The sequence below is a fragment of the Sinohyriopsis cumingii genome, chromosome 18 (assembly GCF_028554795.1).
Source record: "Sinohyriopsis cumingii isolate HCF-2022 chromosome 18, ASM2855479v2, whole genome shotgun sequence".
Lineage (NCBI taxonomy): Eukaryota > Metazoa > Mollusca > Bivalvia > Unionida > Unionidae > Sinohyriopsis > Sinohyriopsis cumingii.
This window is the reverse complement of record NC_142978.1, coordinates 2061732-2081936: the sequence shown is the minus strand read 5'-3', so window position 1 is coordinate 2081936 and position 20205 is coordinate 2061732. Positions and strand designations below refer to the sequence as shown.

General features: G+C 33.5%; 2 protein-coding genes across 3 annotated transcripts in view; one reads left to right on the top strand and one right to left on the bottom strand.

Annotated features, from left to right (window-relative positions):
* Window positions 1-431: 431 nt before the first annotated feature.
* LOC149775962 (insulin-induced gene 2 protein-like) lies at window positions 432-15115 on the bottom strand. Its single transcript, XM_089940865.1, has 6 exons — window positions 14994-15115; window positions 13682-13885; window positions 13022-13140; window positions 10548-10714; window positions 8121-8220; window positions 432-7052 (listed from the first exon to the last, which is right to left on the bottom strand). Exons 2-6 carry the CDS (start codon window positions 13857-13859, stop codon window positions 7023-7025), a joined length of 594 nt encoding a protein of 197 aa, XP_089796991.1. The 5' UTR covers window positions 13860-13885; window positions 14994-15115; the 3' UTR covers window positions 432-7022.
* A 338-nt stretch (window positions 15116-15453) lies between these two features.
* LOC149775961 (coiled-coil domain-containing protein 93-like) overlaps window positions 15454-20205 on the top strand; it is a 79124-nt gene continuing 74372 nt past the window's right edge. For both annotated transcript variants that reach the window (XM_089940864.1, XM_089940863.1), the window contains exon 1: window positions 15454-15596. In XM_089940864.1, coding sequence (XP_089796990.1) covers window positions 15501-15596 — 96 coding nt within the window. In that variant the 5' untranslated portion in view covers window positions 15454-15500. The remainder of the gene's footprint in view (window positions 15597-20205) is intronic.

The window sequence follows — 20205 nt, the reverse complement described above, 5'->3', positions numbered from 1 at the left end:
GTTATAACATTTCTAGATGAAAATTATTGATCGCAATGACTTTTACAATGTTGTCCAGGTACTACTGGGTTTAGAAAGGCGGATTTGGGTATATCACATGTGCTGCTTTTGTTGTGATACGACAGTGCATGACATTCAGTCCACTTTGTACTGGATCACACTTTAAGGTTGACCTCGTCGAAAGATGTCCATTTAATTTTACAAAGATTTTACTGCATTTCTCATGGTATGTAAACAACCTTCTGAAGGATTATGGAAAAATTGCCAAATTATATAAAAATGACGCCTACTACTGAAATAGTTAATTCTGAATGCTTATATGACCTGCCTGACTTCAAATGATTTCGGAATAATCAATTCAATGCACTTGATGGTACTTCATACAACGCACTCTGCACTAGTACACTGTAATAAAAAGTTGGAACACTGAACATTTGAATATATTTTATTTTTGTCTTTTCATAGCTTGTTGTACTTCCTGTACAAGTAAATACTTTCATTCTATGGTCAAAATCAACATTTCAACCTCAATTTGCCATTTTGAATTCATCATTTAAAATGTTCTCTCTCACACACAAACAAGTTTATTGTTCACTCTGTAAATAAGGATGATTTGCAATCACATCTGAAACCCCAGATAAATGCATATACCATGTGGACATAATACCATTGCCACTGAAGAGATCTGCCCACTAGCTGAGTTCTAGGTTCTAAATTATTGTCATCGATAACATCCAAATTCCAGCCTTTGATCTCAACAGGAGTATCAAAAGTAATGCATATATATGGAAAGTTCCCAATGTCAATAATTGCCATTTCTCGCATCAAAAAATCTACATATTTTTTTAAGTTTGTGATTTTGCTATTTGTAATCTAAATCTTTCGTGCGGGGGGGGGGGGGGGGGCATTGCATTTTTGTGTGACCTGTCACCGAGTTAATATTATATTACATCGAGATCATAAATCTTTTGAGCCTGATTTCTATCAGTTGAGTCAAAAGCTTTTTATTGCAAAAGTTACATGAATTTTAGGCAAGGTTATGAAACTACTAAAAAAAAATTGTTTTAAATTAAAGTTCCCATTTGAAGCATTTTAATGTAATTAGGTCCAATCCTGCATAAAAGAGTTGCATGAACATAATCTTGTTTTCTTTGTTCTCCATGACTTCTGCTCTCACAAAGGTAATCACAAAAGAGTATCAAAATAATTTGTATTGAACAATGTCTTGGGGTGCTTTAGCCACTGAACCACCACAGCACTTTTTATTAAGAATCAACATGTCAAACTTTAAAAGTATTATCTACTGAAAAAAGAGTTTCTCTTATCACTTACCATAATCTTCCCAAGCATTATTGTGCCAAAAACTTTGGCTGTTTCATGAAGGTTTAGAAAATATTAGAATGGCATTGTTGGTACAAAAATGTCTGGCTAGTCTGCAGACAAAGCTGGATTAGCGAGGCTGATTAAAGAGTTTCACCTCTTGACAATATTAAGATGTCCATAAATTATCCATGGAAATGGAATGGGTTTTGACAAAAGTGTACACCTGTGCCAGGCGGTCAATTAACAAACTAAATAAGCTCCTTTAGTACAAGGGTTCTAATATTTTGGTCTGTAATGTAATGTAACAAGCCTGCAACCAGGTCAGTTTAGTGGATAAAATGCAAATGCCATCTTTTGAAGTTTGATTCAGACTGTCCAAGCTGGGGGTGGGGATGCACAAGTGTACGTATGTGGGAGGTTGTTTTCATTTTTTTTTACAAAAGTATGCTGCGCAACATGAGGGGGTCGAAGCTGGGTGATTTTTTGCATACAAATTTTACTGACGTCCCATCACTTTTGGCTTATTCTACAAGAAAACTACCAGTGGTGATATGGCCAGGTTGCAAAGCTTTGCTTTGCCTACATGTTGCATCATATGCTTTAAGTTAAACAAGTCAGCAATAACAATTTGTTAGAAACTATCTAAATCCTAAGGCTCAAGTAGATCACTGGAGCATGAAATATAGGTCTTAGTGACCGGCTTTGGATGAAAAAGGGCCATACTTCTCATAAAGCATCAACATACTAGGTTACAGGTGCTTGATGGTAATAATTTCTGAGAAAATGAACTAATCACAAAAGTTAGTGCATGTTAATGTAGTGCAAAATAGAGGTCACATGACCTATTTGTTACTTACAAATGTAACACCCTTCATTATACATGTACACATCAATTTACATGACTATGCAGTAAACTGTCACCATTATTCGACAACCACAATGATATACACATACATAAAGTGCAAACTTTGTATACTGAGTCTAGTCATTGCTAAATAAAACTATGATTGGAAACAATCCAAGACCATGGTATATGTGCCTCTGAACTGAAATGGACAAAGGTATGTATAGCCCCAATGCCATTTTCAAAGCTCAAAAAAAGACCAGGCTCATATAATTCCAAACAATCATTGTCAACTCTGTCTCAATATTTTAATCCTAAAATAAAGCCATATACATGAAAGGTAATGGATCTCTTCTAATGTAAAAACATGCCATATGATCTGAACCTTTAAAGGATCCTTTCCATTCCTCAAGATCCCTGAGAAAAGGGCATCCCTGTTTGATTCTTTTTAAAAGTCAGACTACTCCCATTCTGTCATTTGCTTCAATGATTATAAGCCATTTTAAAAACGGATTCATTAAAAATATGTACATACACATCAAATACCACCACATCAAATTTATTTTAAAAAAGAACAATTTTTAAATTACATTAGTAATTCAATCTGCATAATATATACAATACCATATTTCTTAACAATAAAGAAAATCATACATACAAAATAGATACCACCATAACAATCATATCTTTCAAAAATTTTCCAAAACTGCTGATTATGGAATACTAATAGAACACAATCTGGTACAGATCTGTTGTCACTCTGATATCCACTGCTGACTCCAAGATAGCTCTTGTACTTACATACAGTGGAGATGAAAAATGAATTCACATCTTGCTACAACCTTCCAGAAACAATATATTGCAACACATGTATTATGAAATTATACAAGATTTTACACAATTTTTCCTCCATTAAAAAGGCACAAAAAAACAGCAAAAAGAAATTTAAACTACGACACCATAAATGCTGACAAATTACTACAAAAACATTAATACGCAATACAGTGTGACCCCACCACAGCACATCATGACATGGCTCCTGAAATTTCATGTACATGTATTTTTCTTATACGAGAAAATATATTTGTTTCTACTGGTTTCTTTTTGAAAGTACAAAAAATTACATGTAAAAAGTTTATTATCATTTTTGGGAAGATATCACATACAAATTCTAATAGAAGACTATTGTGGCATGACTCCTGAAATATCATATACATGAATTTTTCTTGTACATGAAAAAATTATTTTAAAAGTACAAAAAATAATGTCTAACATGAGATCACTCTAGACTTCACCAATGTCCCAAATTGCAAATTTTGTTCCTTATTGGTAAAATGCACTGCAATCTACCTACTGTTCAATAAACAAATCTTTTATTCATATTGACAAACCATCTTAACAGTGCATTGTTATATCATAATCCACTTATGCTGACATCTAGCACGAATACTGTATACTGTAAAACACTCAAATAGTCATTCTACTGGACTAGCTACAATTGACCAACCTCTGAAGGCAGGAACAGGAATGGCTATAATCGACCAAACAATGGCAAATCTATTTTTCTTCAAAATGTAGCCAGTAAAAACACGCTGAAACTCTTTTTTAAAAATGATTACTTTTGAAGCACTGATCATTCAGTATAATACTAAGCAAATGCAACAAATATTAGTCTCAATGTCCTATAATTTTTTCATGTTGCTGCCACAATAGCTGACATATTTGTTTGATCCTCCAAGTCAGCCTTTAGCAGTAACTTTAATAACACCCTTCATCAAAGCAAGCAACTAAAATCGTCAATAAAAATAAAGCAACTTTCATCCAAGGAAGTCAGCACCAAACTTAAAAAGGGCAATGGAATCTGATGGATCATTGCATTTTCCAAAGTGACTAGAACATGTTATTTGTCTCTAGTTGACAAAAATCTATTGCAAATTTAAGTACATGTTGCATATAAACTATAGCCATGTGCTTCTGTTGTCTGTATTATACTGAATTATTAAGTGACACTTTGTTGAAAATGGGGTATAAATCAAAACAGGATGAACATTTTTTATAAGGTATTTTTGTTTTCTGATGAGATGTGACAAATACATGAATTTTATAACACGATCTATACTCATATTCATGGATTTTTCATTTACATGTATATTACTGAGCACATTATGGATTGTACTTCACAAATGCAAATTTTCGATACACAAGTTTGTTTTAGGCTAGTTTTGTCTTCCTTTAATCAAAAGCACATTTATTACAACCTACCCCTCACCACTTTTGGTACATTGATCATTTTCTTCAGCTAAAGGACTTGGATGGTTGTAACACAGTTTGGTACATAATGCTGTCAGATTCTATGGATCCCAAAAATCATGTTAACGTGGGGTCACCCTGTAGTACTTTGCCAAATCATTATATTACTTGCCCAACAACAAGGAAGTAAACATTACATAGGACCCGTCATGGTGAAATTGTTGAGAATAATAGAAAGCCAGCAGCTCACGTTAATTATACCTTGGGTCATCTTTACTATCTCAAAAAAAAAGAAAAATTCCACAGCCATTTTGTATTTGTTTTTGTTCCAAGTATTTTAATAGGACTCTGCCAAAAAATGTACAAGGCCCTATCAGGCAATTCAAATCTTGACTTATCTGCTAAAATGTATTTTTAATGAATGATTTCTCAAACAAAGAGGAATAGATTACCTGGACAATTGTTACTACTATACTACGAAATAAAAAAGATACTCATGTGCATTTATATGAAAGAAAACTCAAGACATTTTAGGGCAGAATTACCACATTAGACATCCAAAACAATCTTTGAGAATATAACAAGAGATAAAAACCACAGAATATTAAAATCTGAAACCGAGTGGATCTCAATTAATAGAAGTAATGCCAACTTCATCACCCGTCTCACAATATTGTACAACCATCGAAATGCTAAAATTTGTGGCATTAAATCGAACAAGTTTAAATGACTTATCCTTTTTAATTAGTATTAAATATTCAAGAAATCAAAATGAGTTTTATTAGCAGAAACTTGCTCATGGTCTGGTACTGTGTAAACAAAGTTGAAAGGCAAATAAACATCTCAATGCTTCAGGTATTCATTATGACCAGTTAAAACTGTTCAAAACCTTTTGAACAAAATGTAATGTGCACATTTTCCAAAAAAATTTAATACAATTTATAGTTAATGGATACTCTACAGCAGGTACAATTCACTAAATAACATTTTTCTTTTCTGACATAATTATTGGTGTTTCTAGTACACACTACTGTCTGCTTGCATTATTCTTTATTATTTATTCATTTCCAATGTGTAATTTTCTAAGATTTTTTTTATTTTGAAAATATCCCTAAGATTACAGAATATATGTATTCTTTCTTTGCAATAAAAGTTTGTCAAAGCAATCTGAAAGAAAGTATATGTTCTCTTACTGGGCTTAATACTAATGATCCAGACTCAATTAATCACTAATCAAGACAAAGTTTTACAGCATTACTGACAAACCCTAAGTAATTCTTATGATCTACTCAGTGTGTGATATTGTAACCACTTTTAGATGACAAAGTAAACTGATGCACATGCAAATATACTATGTAATTACTATTTGTCATGACAAGCAATAAACATGATCACAAAATCTATTTTCCTGAAATAAGTCACACGACAGTTCATTCCACACTGCATCATGAATGGATTTTTGGGTTGGCATCATTAAATGTAGCTCAAAGTGAATAAATCGTTTCACAGACCAAGTATTTCAACACTAGTGAAATCAACATAGAGAGTAACAATTCTCATTATATACATGATAAAATAGGCCAAACTGTTTACATCAAATTTTTATGTGCCGCCATGACATGTGGATTAATTGCTTTGTTTATTAAGGCGTGGTCAGCTTTCCTATTGGGCTATATTCAGCCATTATGTAGTTGCCTCCCTTTGATTTCTTTGCAGCATTAAAAAATTGACTCTTCCAGAACTTGGGATGTGCTTGGCAGATTATACAGACCAGAATTTTTCAGCATGTATCAAACGGGGTTGCACTGTATGTAAATATGAATCGTCTTTAAATCATTTGTGCACTAAACAAGTTCTGTAAATTTAGATAAAGTTTGAAATGCTGACATTAAAATTCAAGGAGTAATGGACTTAGATATCACAGACAGTATTGTGAGAGACAAACAATAGCATCTTAATCTGCTCTGTTATCCTCCAACTCTTTCAAAGCAACTAAGCAAGCGTGATATATTCAGACAGAACCCCAGGTTTGTGTTCAATTGTCACAAACAAAATCCTTAAATGGAATGAATATTATGCAAGGTTAAACTTAGGGAAATACTTGTGTAACTGAAGCTCAGTCCATACTTAACTTTCATTTTTTTTAAAAAAACCTTATCCCAATCGAGCATCATATTTTATCTGAGATACTCTGGTCATGTTTTTATATTTTACATTATCAATATACATCTCTTGAGGTAACTAGTTGTATGTTTAGCATGGAGTTGCATGAGCATGAATATGTGAACGCAAGAATTGTTTCACTCATTTGGAAGCTCTTGATTGAAAAAACCTCTTGTATTACTGGTAAGAACAACTGATGATCACAAAAATGTTCCCATGTTTTACAAAGACCTTCAACTGATAAGACCCTGTAAATATTGCATGGACAAGTAAAATTTCAAGTCTATGCAAATTAGTACACGTTGAAGATCTGAAGAACACACCATGCCAAAACATTTTCTGGCACTAACTCCATGCTGATATGAAACAATGCACCACCTCCTTCAAAGTGATGAGACATTTCTTTCACAAGTCCAGTATGTATGGGCCAGGGAGGGCTTGTTCACTCATCTTTCACTTTTCTGTGGTCATACTGAAGAAAAGGACAAAGACAGATGTACTTTACTTTTACAATTACATGTATGATCAAAAGGAGTAAAACTGATGAAAAATTACATGAGAAAAAAATATAGAAGTAAATCAATTCTTCTATGGAAAATTAAGAAATTGCATGTACTGTGAGTCTGGAAAAAGTATTATATCTTTATCTGAACCATGCTGAGTCTAAAAACTATACATTACAATATGCACAACATTTTAACATTTATTAATACAATTAAAATCAAATTTGAAAACACAGAATTCATTTATTTTCATGGGCATTTATATACTTTATTTTGCATAAAGAATTTTGTGTGTACTTAAATTTAAGGATTGGGCAAGATACCATATTGGTTCTACATAATGATCAATGATCACTGGGACTATAAATCTGCAGTTTGTAGTCGGTACAAAATCTATGAATGTCATGTTAACAAGCAAATATGAAGCAAAATGAAACATATTATGCAAAGTGCAGCAAAACACTTTTCTTTATTTCATTAAAACTATTACTACTGAACAATAACCAACCTATAATCAAAGTATTCAGATCTGCTCAAACAAACCTCATACTGGACATGAAGACCAATGAAAAGCATTGGACTCTGAGAGACTCTTAAGATCTGACTTTACAACATAACTTTGAACTCCAAATCCAATCTAAGTCAGTTTAGCAGTTTAATTTAGACCATGTTCTTAAGTGAATGTGAGACAATCTTAAATTTATACACAGTAGCAGAAAGGGAAATACCTGTAAGAGATAACCCTGATGGAATGGATTGAAAATTTCAGTACTAGAATAAGCTTACATTTAATGAGGATCTCAAGCGGCTGCAGGATTTCCAATGTTAGTTAAGACAGAATCCAAGACTGCATGGAAGATAGAGACCTCATTAAGTTTGAAACATTAATTTTTGTCACAACAGAGTTACAGCTGCCAACTTCTAATTATCAATACAGAAAAAGAGTTGTGATTTTCATTTATACTGCATGCAAAGTTATGCATATTGTGGAATTGATTACTTAGAGTTAGAAAGTTTATAATGAAATAGCAAATTACCATTGCTAACTGTCTACCAATATTTCCCATTGTCACACCACCTGAGAAGAAAGTACAGGGTAACCAGGACCTTACAAAGAGGTAATCCATTTTTGTATACCTGAAATTAAAATTTGATAAAATATAACATATTATACTTTGACAAGAGTAAAAGATGAGGCCCAAGTGGGATATAGTCTCAAGACTTGTAGCAGGATTTAGCAATCAGATGGATGACCCCTTCATTATCAAACCTGGCTTAATACAAAACCATTTCCCTATTCAAACTTATGGACTATGCAGTACAAATGAACACAGACCTATGTTAAGACCATTATATTATACGTTTATTTGCCAAGTCTGAGTGAAATAGTCTCCCAATTATTTTAACATGAAGATTTTACCTATTTTATATTAGTCTTATAATAATTATTTCCAAAGATAAATGCATAACAAGGATACACTCTTATTCATAATAAATCAACAAGATCTTGTTTCATAATCTAACTCAAGAGTTCTAAACAATACAAGTCTATTACCAACTTTTTATAAAATCTGAGGAGAAGCAAAGTCTCTGGACAGAACACAAGCCTCGCCAATCAGATGTATAAATAATAATCACCTCATTTGTATGCACAGGTCACTTTTAATAAAGAACCTGTTTAAGACTAAGATATTATAAATTTCATCCACAATGCATGTAATTCCATTGAAAAATTTCACACAGATTTTACAATATTCAATAATTTTGTCCCAGATCATTGTGTCTGAATTCAATGTCTAATATATAGCATTAACAGAGTATTAACACCATTTACTTGCCGTCTGATATCGTACCATCTGGGCTTGCAATTAATCCATAATATATATAATTCTATTGCAAAAATTCTATGCATATTTCAACTATTCAATAATTATGTCATAGATCATTATGTGTCTGAATTCAATGGGAAAATTAACAGCAAAATTAGGTTAAAAAAGATGAAGCATGTGTACGGTTCATTACATTCCAGTGTCCATGAACAGTGTCTGTACAAATTTCATACTGCTAAAATTTTCTCATACGTGTTTCCGTGTACATTTATCCATTGTAAATTTCCAATAATTAACGCTTGTATGCCTATTCGCTTTAACAACTCCAGCAAGAATAATTAACAATCAACACATACTTTCAGCGTGCATATAATATTTACTTCACATTTTGGGTGTATTGAAAGAAAAATGTGAAAACTACTATACTAATCATTGTACAAAGTGCAGAGAACGACTTGCATTTGTGAACTTGCTTTTCCATAACGGTAAAATATTTGTATAAAAAATAGGAAATTAATAACGAGTTCATAAGCAAACACCATACACATGTAAAACCCGAGAACTAAATGTAGTAGGTCTGGAATGGTCACAAGTCACTTTTATAATTTTTTTAAGCTGAATGCATGTACAATTTCATGCCCTTTCAATTTCCAGCTAATAAAGCAGACATTGTTTACTGGTCAACTGACTGCATATAATAACACATCCAAGCCCAGCAAACATGTTGGCGGCTTTTGTTTTTTTATGTTTATTAAATTGTGAGAATCTTTTATCAACCACTGCATTGTCTGCTGCCTGGTTGTGTATGCAGAAACACATGTTGGTTATTGTTTGAGCAACGACTGCATACAGAATTAATTGAAGACAATCACAAAGATGACTTACTGGCTTTACTCATGGATCAGTAATAAGTAACATTTCCAATAATGTTTATTTTGGCATAACACTTCAAGAACCTGGTGAAATTGTTCAATTTCAGAAGCTACACCATGATCATAATATATTCAAATTCATATGCGATCTCTTCCCCAAAATGATAATAAATGTTTTATACACTATTTCACGTACTTTGAAAAAAATATATACGAAATTTTGGAAGCCACGAAATGACCACATTATATCTGAATTCGCGATATAGTGGGGCGCGTTATGGCAGGGTCGCATGTATCTTGCTTATTACTGAACCTGTCTTAGATCTTGCCAATATAAACGAATATTCTAAGTTTGATCAAAATCAGATTAGAAATATGGGCTCTGAAGTGGCAGAGCTCCAGTTACAGAATGAATTTGCATATATTACACAAACAGTCTAGCAACATACATAAATATTTCACAAAACAATGCAATTTTAAGCATTTAGTCCAGAGCTGTCAGCATCATTGCTTCTCTTATAAGCAACATCAACACTAAGTGTTTAAATAAACTGAAGATCACACAAATTTTAAGCTGTGAATACACAGGAATACCATATATACTCACAAGACAAGTCCAACTGCAATTTACACGGACCAAGATCTGTCATCGCATAATGTGCTGTCAGATCTGTATATTTGTTTGCAGTTTGACTGGACTTGAAATAAAGTATATATGACAATCAAATCTATAAAATTTAATGATGCTACAGTATTCCATTACCTTTGTACACCATGGTAAATGAGTAGCTGTGTAATAAATGTGGCAACTATTGCAATAGCAACACCCAGACCAAATCCGCTGCCCGATCTGTCAAAAAGCCACCACAGACCTATGGACATGGCTGTCAGTGTCAGAGAAAACTGCAGGTTGTTCTCAAAATCAATTTTCTATGAATAAGTCAAGGAAAAACATTTGTACAGTAGAAATATTTTTGCATGGTCTTACATGCAGTTTGCCTCTGGTTATTGTGCTTACTAAAGTATAAAAATCATACTTGTATCCATCTCTACATACCCAAAGAATTTTTAAAATTTTCTTATTCCAGACTGGACATTTTTGTGAATATTAAGATATTAAGCCCAATACTTTTTCCTTTCTTTCATCTTTCTGTTTTCAAAATATACAATTTGCATGTTTTAGCCAAGGAATTAACATGTGCTAAATAGGAAATCTTAAAACATTCTTTTCACTAGTGCATACTGTTAGAAAGGAATGCATGCAACAACTGTAACGAGAGTGATATTCTATCTTTCAGGAACTTAAGATCATTTCTGTAGAAATGTATCTGTAAGAGAAAATTCATAAAATTCATTATCTTTTCTTTAATAAAAAGAGATAATGTCCACTTTATTTTGGCACACATTACTGACATATCATGATTACTGACATGAACGAGAGGGAGGGCTGAGACAAACATTGGCATAGTTCAACTTGAATGATAGGAATCCCAAAGTCTACATAAGCCACAATTTATGACCAGCAATGCATTGCACTAGTGCACACAGATAGGTCAATGGTTCCAAGGTGTTGACTACCTGCTTCTGTCATGTGATGACTGATGCACCATCATCCTTACTATGATAACTCACACAAAGTAAAGTCTATCAGACAGATAGATATATACCTGGCTAGACAGTCTGACCTACATTCCTAGTTCAATTATCCATAGTACAGTATCTACATTGATAGCAGACTGAAGGATGATTAATGCACTTTACATGATTGGTTAAAAGGTGTATCAAGTATGTACTGAACAGTTACAAAATAAATGGTTTCTGCTACCTATATATACTTTTGGTGAATACAAGCGATATAATTTGCTTTTGAAAATAGCAACTTCAAGTTGGAACAAACATTTACTTTTGCAATTTGCAAAGAATGTCCGTAATTATATGTAGTCGTTTTATTCATAACAAAGAAAAATATAAAGTGTAAGCAATTCTTGTATCTACTCCAAATAAAAAAATGCACATCCTCCAGAACAAATATACATCTATTTCTGTGTGACAACAAATGCAGACCCTCCATGTGAATCCAGCTTTATTTGTGTACTGATTTTTTTGTTAAACTCGTAGTTTATGCAAACCACGAATGTAAAGGCATAACAATCAATCTATGGGGGCAAAGGAATACCCTTCCCAAATCCATAAATTCAAGTTTCAACAAAAATGTCTTCTTAAAATATAAAATAATTATTGGAAATCAATACACAATCTGCACACCAGAAAAAGCGATTATGCTTTCAAAAACAAAATAAGATGTGAGCAAAGAATTCTAAAGGGATAACTTATTGATCATAAAAGACTTATTATTATGCTCTGATTTTAAGAGCCATTTAGAACCAAACCTGTGAATGTTAAAACTCAAAACTGCTTTTTACTGGAAGGTAAATTCTGTAATCAAAACATTCAAGCAGTGAGCTGGATCAATGATACAAATGAAAATATGACATTTTCATGAAAGCCTTCCTAAAGAATGAAATATATGTTAGTTTCCCAGTTTTAATGCCACTTTCAAGACCTTGTTGGCTATTGTCATGCCAAGGAAACGGAGTGCCGTGCTGATGAATACATGAAGGCAGCAGACCCATGCTGGCCTGGAAAGTTCCTGAACCAGCTACACTTTGATTAGGACTGACACTAGCAACAAAGCCATTGCAACTCCTTGATGAAAAAGTAACTTTGGACATCAGCATGCTCCTTTGTGGAGATGCATGTACATGAAAGACTTAATCATTACATCAGAAGAATATTTCTTACAGATATGTGGGTGATAGGAACATACTAGCAATAGGGCACTACTGTTGATGGAAGGGCCCCTTTTGAACAAAAGACATTTATGGTGATAAAAGGATTCATTGCAGAAGGTAACGTATAGAATAACTTTTTTTTAAAGTCCATCTGAACAAAATTGTATTTATCCATTTACAATGCACCAAACAAAAAGAAAAATGTTTAAAATAAAATTAACAATTTTAAGGAAGTGTTATACTCATCCAGATGGAGACACAGGGATGAGTTCAAGATGGACAGATGGGAGGGAGTTAAAAGAACTATGAATGTAGAGAAGGTGGCAAAATGTGAGATGGACGGATGGCTGGATAAGAAATGATTACTACATGCCCCATTCCACACTCCAGAGGGACATGAAAAATTATTTTATAAAAAACATATTTATGTTCTTGTAAAGGATACTGCACTGGCATGATTTATTCCGACAAAGACAGCTATGCATCGCATCACATTGGACCATTCCCCTGAGTGTGGTTCTCCCAGACGTTCATCTAGACATGGGTATAACAAGCCAATCACAGCTGGAACATAAAGTACAGGAATTACAAGTATGAATCATTATAACTTCTCAGATGAATAATTAAAACAAAGTGCAAAAATCAAGAAATTTGAGGAAGGAGGCTGAAAATAGGGCTCAGTCTATTTATCTCCTAACATCACTGACCCAGGAACAAACCCTAACCATCCATGTTTCCATACCTCAAGTTTATAAACAGCCATGTCTCCAGGAATTTCTGTGTGCAAAGACTATTGCAATCCATCAATGCAGGTTTACAAATTTCAACAAGAAAATATTAATTGCATCACAAGTAGATGAACATTTATGATCACCAATTGTTGTATTTTCCTTCCATTCCTAACTGGTATCTTAAAAGTGCAAAAAAATTATAAACGAATGTTGTTGTCCTTTTAAAGCAGACGATATAATGATGAACAAAGATACAAATAAGCAAAGGCAGCAAATAAGCTATCATCTTGAACAAACTTGATATATTGCATTTCATTTGACTTCAAAATTAAACATTTTAAATTTAAGTCTTTGAAAAAGATCATACAGCATACCTGCAGCAATTCCACAGCAAGGTGCAACCCACCAAGCAGATGAGAAAAGCCTTGCCAGAACTTCTGGAGAAAAGACTGTAGACTCCCTCTGCACCTGGAGAAGGTTGAACACAAGACAGAAGAACACTCCCAGAAAAAACAGTACTGTTCCTCTGATGAAAAGTGGTGTATATCCCATCCTGACTCTACAAATTTTGCTTACACCTGAAATACAAAGCAAATATGCCAAGAAATGAAATGTATACAGCTATAGCTTTCCTCGCACATTGGGATTCGGATGATTTTTATTTGCAACACTTCTGATTAAAAACAATGAATAAATAATAACTTACTGTACACATATGCATCTTCTGATTAAAAACAATGAATAAATTATAACAACTTATTGTACACTTATAACAACTTTTGTATACACATGCATCTTCTGGATGCTACAAACATAAAGATTAAGCACTATGCACAAATGAAGTTAGAGGGTCTGCACCTGCTGCTAGATGGAACCCAAACTGTTGCATGTTCTTACAATGCAGATTTCTAACATATTTCAAAGCAAATACTAAAGGTAAGGTACATTTTACATAAAATTACGAATCTGTAATGATTGTGCAGACCCCAGGCCAGCAAGTTGGTCTTCCATATTTTTTCCCCTGACATAACTGGTGGCGGTAATGTAATGTCACAACGACACAAAAAAGACAGAATACCGTGCGAATATAGTGCAGACCCTTGCTAAATGCTACTAAAAACACTAATCTTAGAAATACGTTCGAAATTCTGAATATATGATAGCACATCATTTAAAAAAAAAAGGCATTTCACACTGGAACGATGACAAGAATGACTGCAAGGCTGTTGGATTAGAGAAGCACGCACAACGCCTGGTATGAACGGGAAAAACCCAAATTAAGTTCCATTGTCTGTTGTTATAATACAGTAGCCACTTACAAAAGGTCAACATACTGTGACCCAATGCACAAGGATCCTAACTTTAGGCTAAAGCAAAGACCACGAGAATATTTTTTTAAATGTAAAATCACTGTAACCACAGTGGGAATTAAAGCAATTAAATTCGAATCCTTCATCCAACTTGCGAACTACGTTATTTACATTTATATGTTGAAAGAACCTGTAGAACTTTTTGACTAACAAAACTAAAATATAACGGCTTGTAGTTGCAAATATTCCTTATGAAGTAATGTCCATACGTTACATCTGTCGACTAATCCAGTCAAAAATGAAACGTATATACAAAAGATACATTTGGTTCATTGTACTTGGATTTCAAACAATATACTGTATAAAATGAACTTACCTAAATGCAACAGTAATAATTCAGCACTCGAATCAAGTCAGACACAAACAATAAATACGACTAGAAACTATCTGTGTTGGTCTTTATCTGTCGATATGGCAATACTTTTATTACAGCTGATACATAAGATGATGTGTTCACGTGATCAAAACATCGTCGTCCGACAATTCGCGGCCAATCAGATTTACCCATGCGTTCGCGTGCTTTTACTAGTTTACCAATCAGCTTACTGATAAATATAGAGCGTTCCCGCCAGCTCATTCATAGATTATAATTCGGTCAAGCGGAAAATGCAATACAGTATTTAGCATGTCATTTTAATCTTAGTCCCTGTTTTAGTATAAACAGTTTGAAATCTTGAATTTTAAAAAAAAATCTTAAAAGGTAGAATTAACGAAAGTGAAATAATTAAAAGTTTTGTTTTGATCATATCAAAAAAAAAACAAACTTATTTACATTAGGACCGAGGTAATCCAAAACAAATTAAAATCATGTGATTTGTTCAAAATGGCGGCGAGTGGAGGAAGTCTTTTTGCTGGCAGACCTCGTACTGGATCGTCGAAAACATCAGCTCAGTTTGATGCTGATGGACAAGAACCTGAAGTAAACTTATAAGAAAAGAATTGTATACGCGTGAAAATGTAAAAAAAATAATAACAATATATATGTATACGGTAATGCTAAACTCACAAGACAAGGGGTGTGATGCAGAATAAAGTCGTTCAATTAGTCCTACAATGTAAGACATAGCATATGTTGGTTTTGTTTTAGTGTTATGTCTTACTATCCAAATAACGGCCTTGTATAGCGTGCTCCGATGTCGTTGAGTAGTCAAAGTTTCAGGAATATCTCACATTTGGCAGCATATATCGACACTCTTGCACTAATTTATGTGTAATTAATATACTGGCGGAATGAAAATATGACACTAGCAAATGGACTCATTTTTATGTTTCGTTGAAATACATTTGAATTGATTGCAATGCGATGGTAGTCGAGGTATGCCAAAGTGTGTTTAAGTAGGTTCATGTGGAGATATTTTTCTTGAACAAAACGAAACGTTGCTTTACAGTTCCAATAGGCATAATATATTTGTATTCATTTCGTTAACGAATAATATTTTAACTTAACCCGATTTCGACATTCCTAGCTTTCATTGCTTTCCAGTTAACTGCAATGTAGGCCAACAAAACTTGAAAACAGATCCATTTCTTTTGTGGGAATTTGAATTTATTAGAAAAAAGACATCAGAGTAAGTAAAGTCTGGCTAAAACATTAAGACTTTACTTTGTAGAAAAGTGCCGTTATTTTAGTTGCCAGTTGTATAAGATATTCCTGTAAATTTTACTTTTGTTACAATGTTAGTCGACATCAAAATATACTACACAGCACTGTTAGTTTGGCAGTAAGACCCTGACGTCCAAAACATAAACATCAGCATTAGGGCATAACCGATTAGCATTTTTCTACTGATTTCTGATTCCGGATTTTGGGCATGAAATTTTTCCGATTCCGGATACGATTCAATTAATCGGAAATGCTAAATTAAAAGGTTTTTCAAATTAACTTTTTAAACCGTGTTACACACGTTTTGCATATCACACCAATATCACAAGGGGAAGGATATGGCAGGACTATAGCAAAATGCAACAAAGTTCAAAGCCACAAAGAATCCATGAAATTTTTTATTTTTTTGCCAGTTCCGACCCATTCTTTGTTCAACAATTAGTTGATCTTGCCGCCAGGCTTTTATTTTCCCGCCTTAATCATTTATGTCGGCAAGCGGCCAGTTCCATCCTGTACTTTATTCAACAATTAGTTGATCTTGCCGCCATGCTTTAATGTCGCGGTCAAATAAAAATAAAACAGGCTTTTGTTTGGTCCTATAAAGTTGGCCTCTTGCGGAATCATTTTCTTTTAATACCTCATTAGCATGTGTCAATGTATTCAATATTATGCCTTCATTATTGAGGATGTTGACATAAACGGGTAGGACTGTATTATATATTTTAATAAATTTAAATCTTTCGGTCTAACTCAAGTATTATCGTTTCACCCCGTTGTGTTGACCATATTGGACTTTTCTGACTTCTTATTTAACTTTATTAACGCACTATCGAATGACACGCAGTGTTAGACACGGTGCTATAGAAATTCAACTTTATTATTTTTATTATCTGAATTGGTCGTTCCTGCCTTGTCCGACTCCGATTAATCGGAAGTTCATACTATCCGGTGGAATCCGATTTCCGGATCAAAAGTCAGTTATGCCCTAATCAGCATCAAGGTCTTACATGTTAGACTAATCATTCAATATGCTGAAGATATCTCAAAAGTTTAAATTAGTCATTTATACCTTTGAATTTATTAAAGCTGGCCAATATAAATGGTGGAGGAAGAACCCGAGAAAACCCCAGAAAGAACCACTGACCCATGAGAAGCAACTGGCATTCTTTCTCACATACCTACATTGGTCAAACCCGAGGCTCGAACCCACACAGTCTCTAAAAATAGGACTTGAATAAAATAAAACTGATTTTTCAACAACTGGTTTTATCTTGTGCCAGTCTTTGCATTGGTTGTTTGGGTTTATTTATTTTTATATAAATTTGATTCAGTTGGAAGGCTTCTGGTGGAGAAGAATTGGAAGTATGTGAAACAAACCAACATTATTATTGAGATCATTCTTTAGTAGCTATGACATAAAGAATATTGTTTGACTAAGTGGCTGATCAATTCCCATTTCCCAACATCTGGGATTATATAATTTTGAGTCTGATAAATGAAATCTTCCAAACACTAGCCTAGGAAAGGTGCTTTTTTCCATTTGTAAAACAACTCAGACAAGCAGTTTTTGTACGTTAACCACTTTATCTGGCCATTCATGCGTTCTGAGGAAACTGAATACTATAATCTACCCTAATTTATTCATTGATGCTGTTTCTACAGTAAGTGGTCACTGATAACTCTAGCATGTGTGTGAGTTCCATTACCTCTTGAATGCATATTGGGCTATGTGAGAACATCATCAGCCAATGAAAATATTTGAAGCAAACAATTCTGGCATGATTAATTAGCAGTGCTTGAAATTACCTTGTTTTATTGTGTTTAATCAACAGTTACTCATGAGCATTGATTTCAATGCACAGAGTCAATTCAGTGTAATAAATGAAAGCACTTTATCAATATAAATATCAGTTTCCTTTATGACCTGATTAAATAATGGAAAAAGTGTTCAAGTTTTTAATGGATTTTGATTTAAACATGCATTATCATACTTGAGGCAAAATGATTATGCTAGTGAGTGTTCTGTGTTTGCATTTAAATGACAAAGTCTGTGATATGATCACTTTAGCATTAGTGGTTGTCAAATCAGGTGATCTTTTCTTTTGAATAAAATGAGTTATTCGGTTAGTTTCACAAGGAAGGTTATAAGAAAGATTCAGATTACGAGCAATTGAGTCTATAATAATAATAATGATGATAATAATAATAATGATAATGATAATAATAATAATGACCTTATTTAAAGAGGGTAACACATTTAGCTAAAAACTAATCTACCTTGAGGCCCTCATACAAAGGAATTTATTTATTTAAGCTGCATCTCTGAAACCACTGGATATATTGGGTTTGGAAGAAGGAAACAGAGTTGACATTTCTAAACTCAACTGGAATACTATTCCAGAGCAGAGTTCCAGAGTATTGGAAGCTTTTTTTAAATAACTCCTTATTTGGTTTGGTTTGCCAGACTCTGGCAGCAAAAATTATAAACTATGACGCAACTAAAAGACAGAAATTTTCAGCCACATTGGGTTCAGAATTATCCATGGATTGAAATTCATCGATTTTTGAACGAAAGCTATTTTGCAGGTATTACAAACAATATCTCCAGCTGGTAGAGGTTGAAATTCAGCCAGTGTATTTGTATCAAACAAGTCAAATGACAGAAAATCCCAAAAGTTAGAAGTTGCTAAATATTTGCTTAGATTTTAGATTTTAGATTTTGCCATTTTAAAACTAAATTATAATGAAATGAATTTAACAAATATAATGAGGCAGAGGGCTCTCTTTAAGTCAGCTGACCCAGAAAACCATTTTTTGAGATGGAAATGTGTGCACTCCATTCAAAGAATGGTCTCGAGCTTGGTGCTAATTAGAAGAACTTAGGGCATGAGATGTTGTTTGAGTCTTGAGAAAAAATTAGGAAGGTCTGAATTTCAGTAAACTTCACTCCATTCTTGCTGATGGAAGTATCAGTGCAACCATATGATAGCAAAGAAGAGTTTAGTTTATTTGTAATATTAATTAAAATAACATATGTCTAGTCAGACCTAAACAAGACATTGAAATTTTGAGACAAATGAAAATGCGTGTGGAACAAGTGAATTTTTTGAAAAGTGGTTGGGGGGAAAATGTCATGACCCTAGACTTTGGAACTGAGGCTATGTAAGATATATAGAGGTTACTTTAAAATGTGAAATGTGCAAGAATAAATTCCTAATGGCTGGTAAATTATGACCTACTATATTTATGATTACATACATTACCTTCTCTTAAAATGTGGAAATAATTGTTGTGAAATTTCCATGTTTCTAAAACTTGCTTAATTTTCAATATATGGGTCACTTAATGTCATTATGTATCTGGATGTTTATTCTCTCAGGTTCCAACATTTTTGTATTCCATTATGTAGGAATTTTTATGAAAATTTACTGTCAAAGACAACTTATCAGGAAGCTAAGTGACAAAAGATATTGGCATCTAGAAAGAGTTTTATTCGCTGACAAGTCCTGTGTCTACTAAAGTATCCATACTATATCATTTCCAAAAGGAAGCTTATCTTCATAAGGCAGCCATGTACTAAATTATACAAAAACTATTCACATGATGGCAGTTTACCCACAGGAACAAAGCCTGTCATCATGGTAACCAGTGCCTGCCTGTTTATGACAATGAGGATTTTGTGTGTAAAAAATTGGTGGTCATTTTTGTTGATCTTTGTTACCAATGTTAGATCAGTTTGGTATTGTTGGGTTAAGTGCCATTTTTCAGCACATAATAGGCTACATATGGGAGCCAATATATTTGGTGGAGAAAGAATCACCAACCCACTTTAAGCCACTAGCAAGTGGTTGTTGTTTTGGGGTTTAATGCCATTTTTTAGCACATGATAGGCTATGCATGGTGGCCAGTATCAATGGTGGAGGAA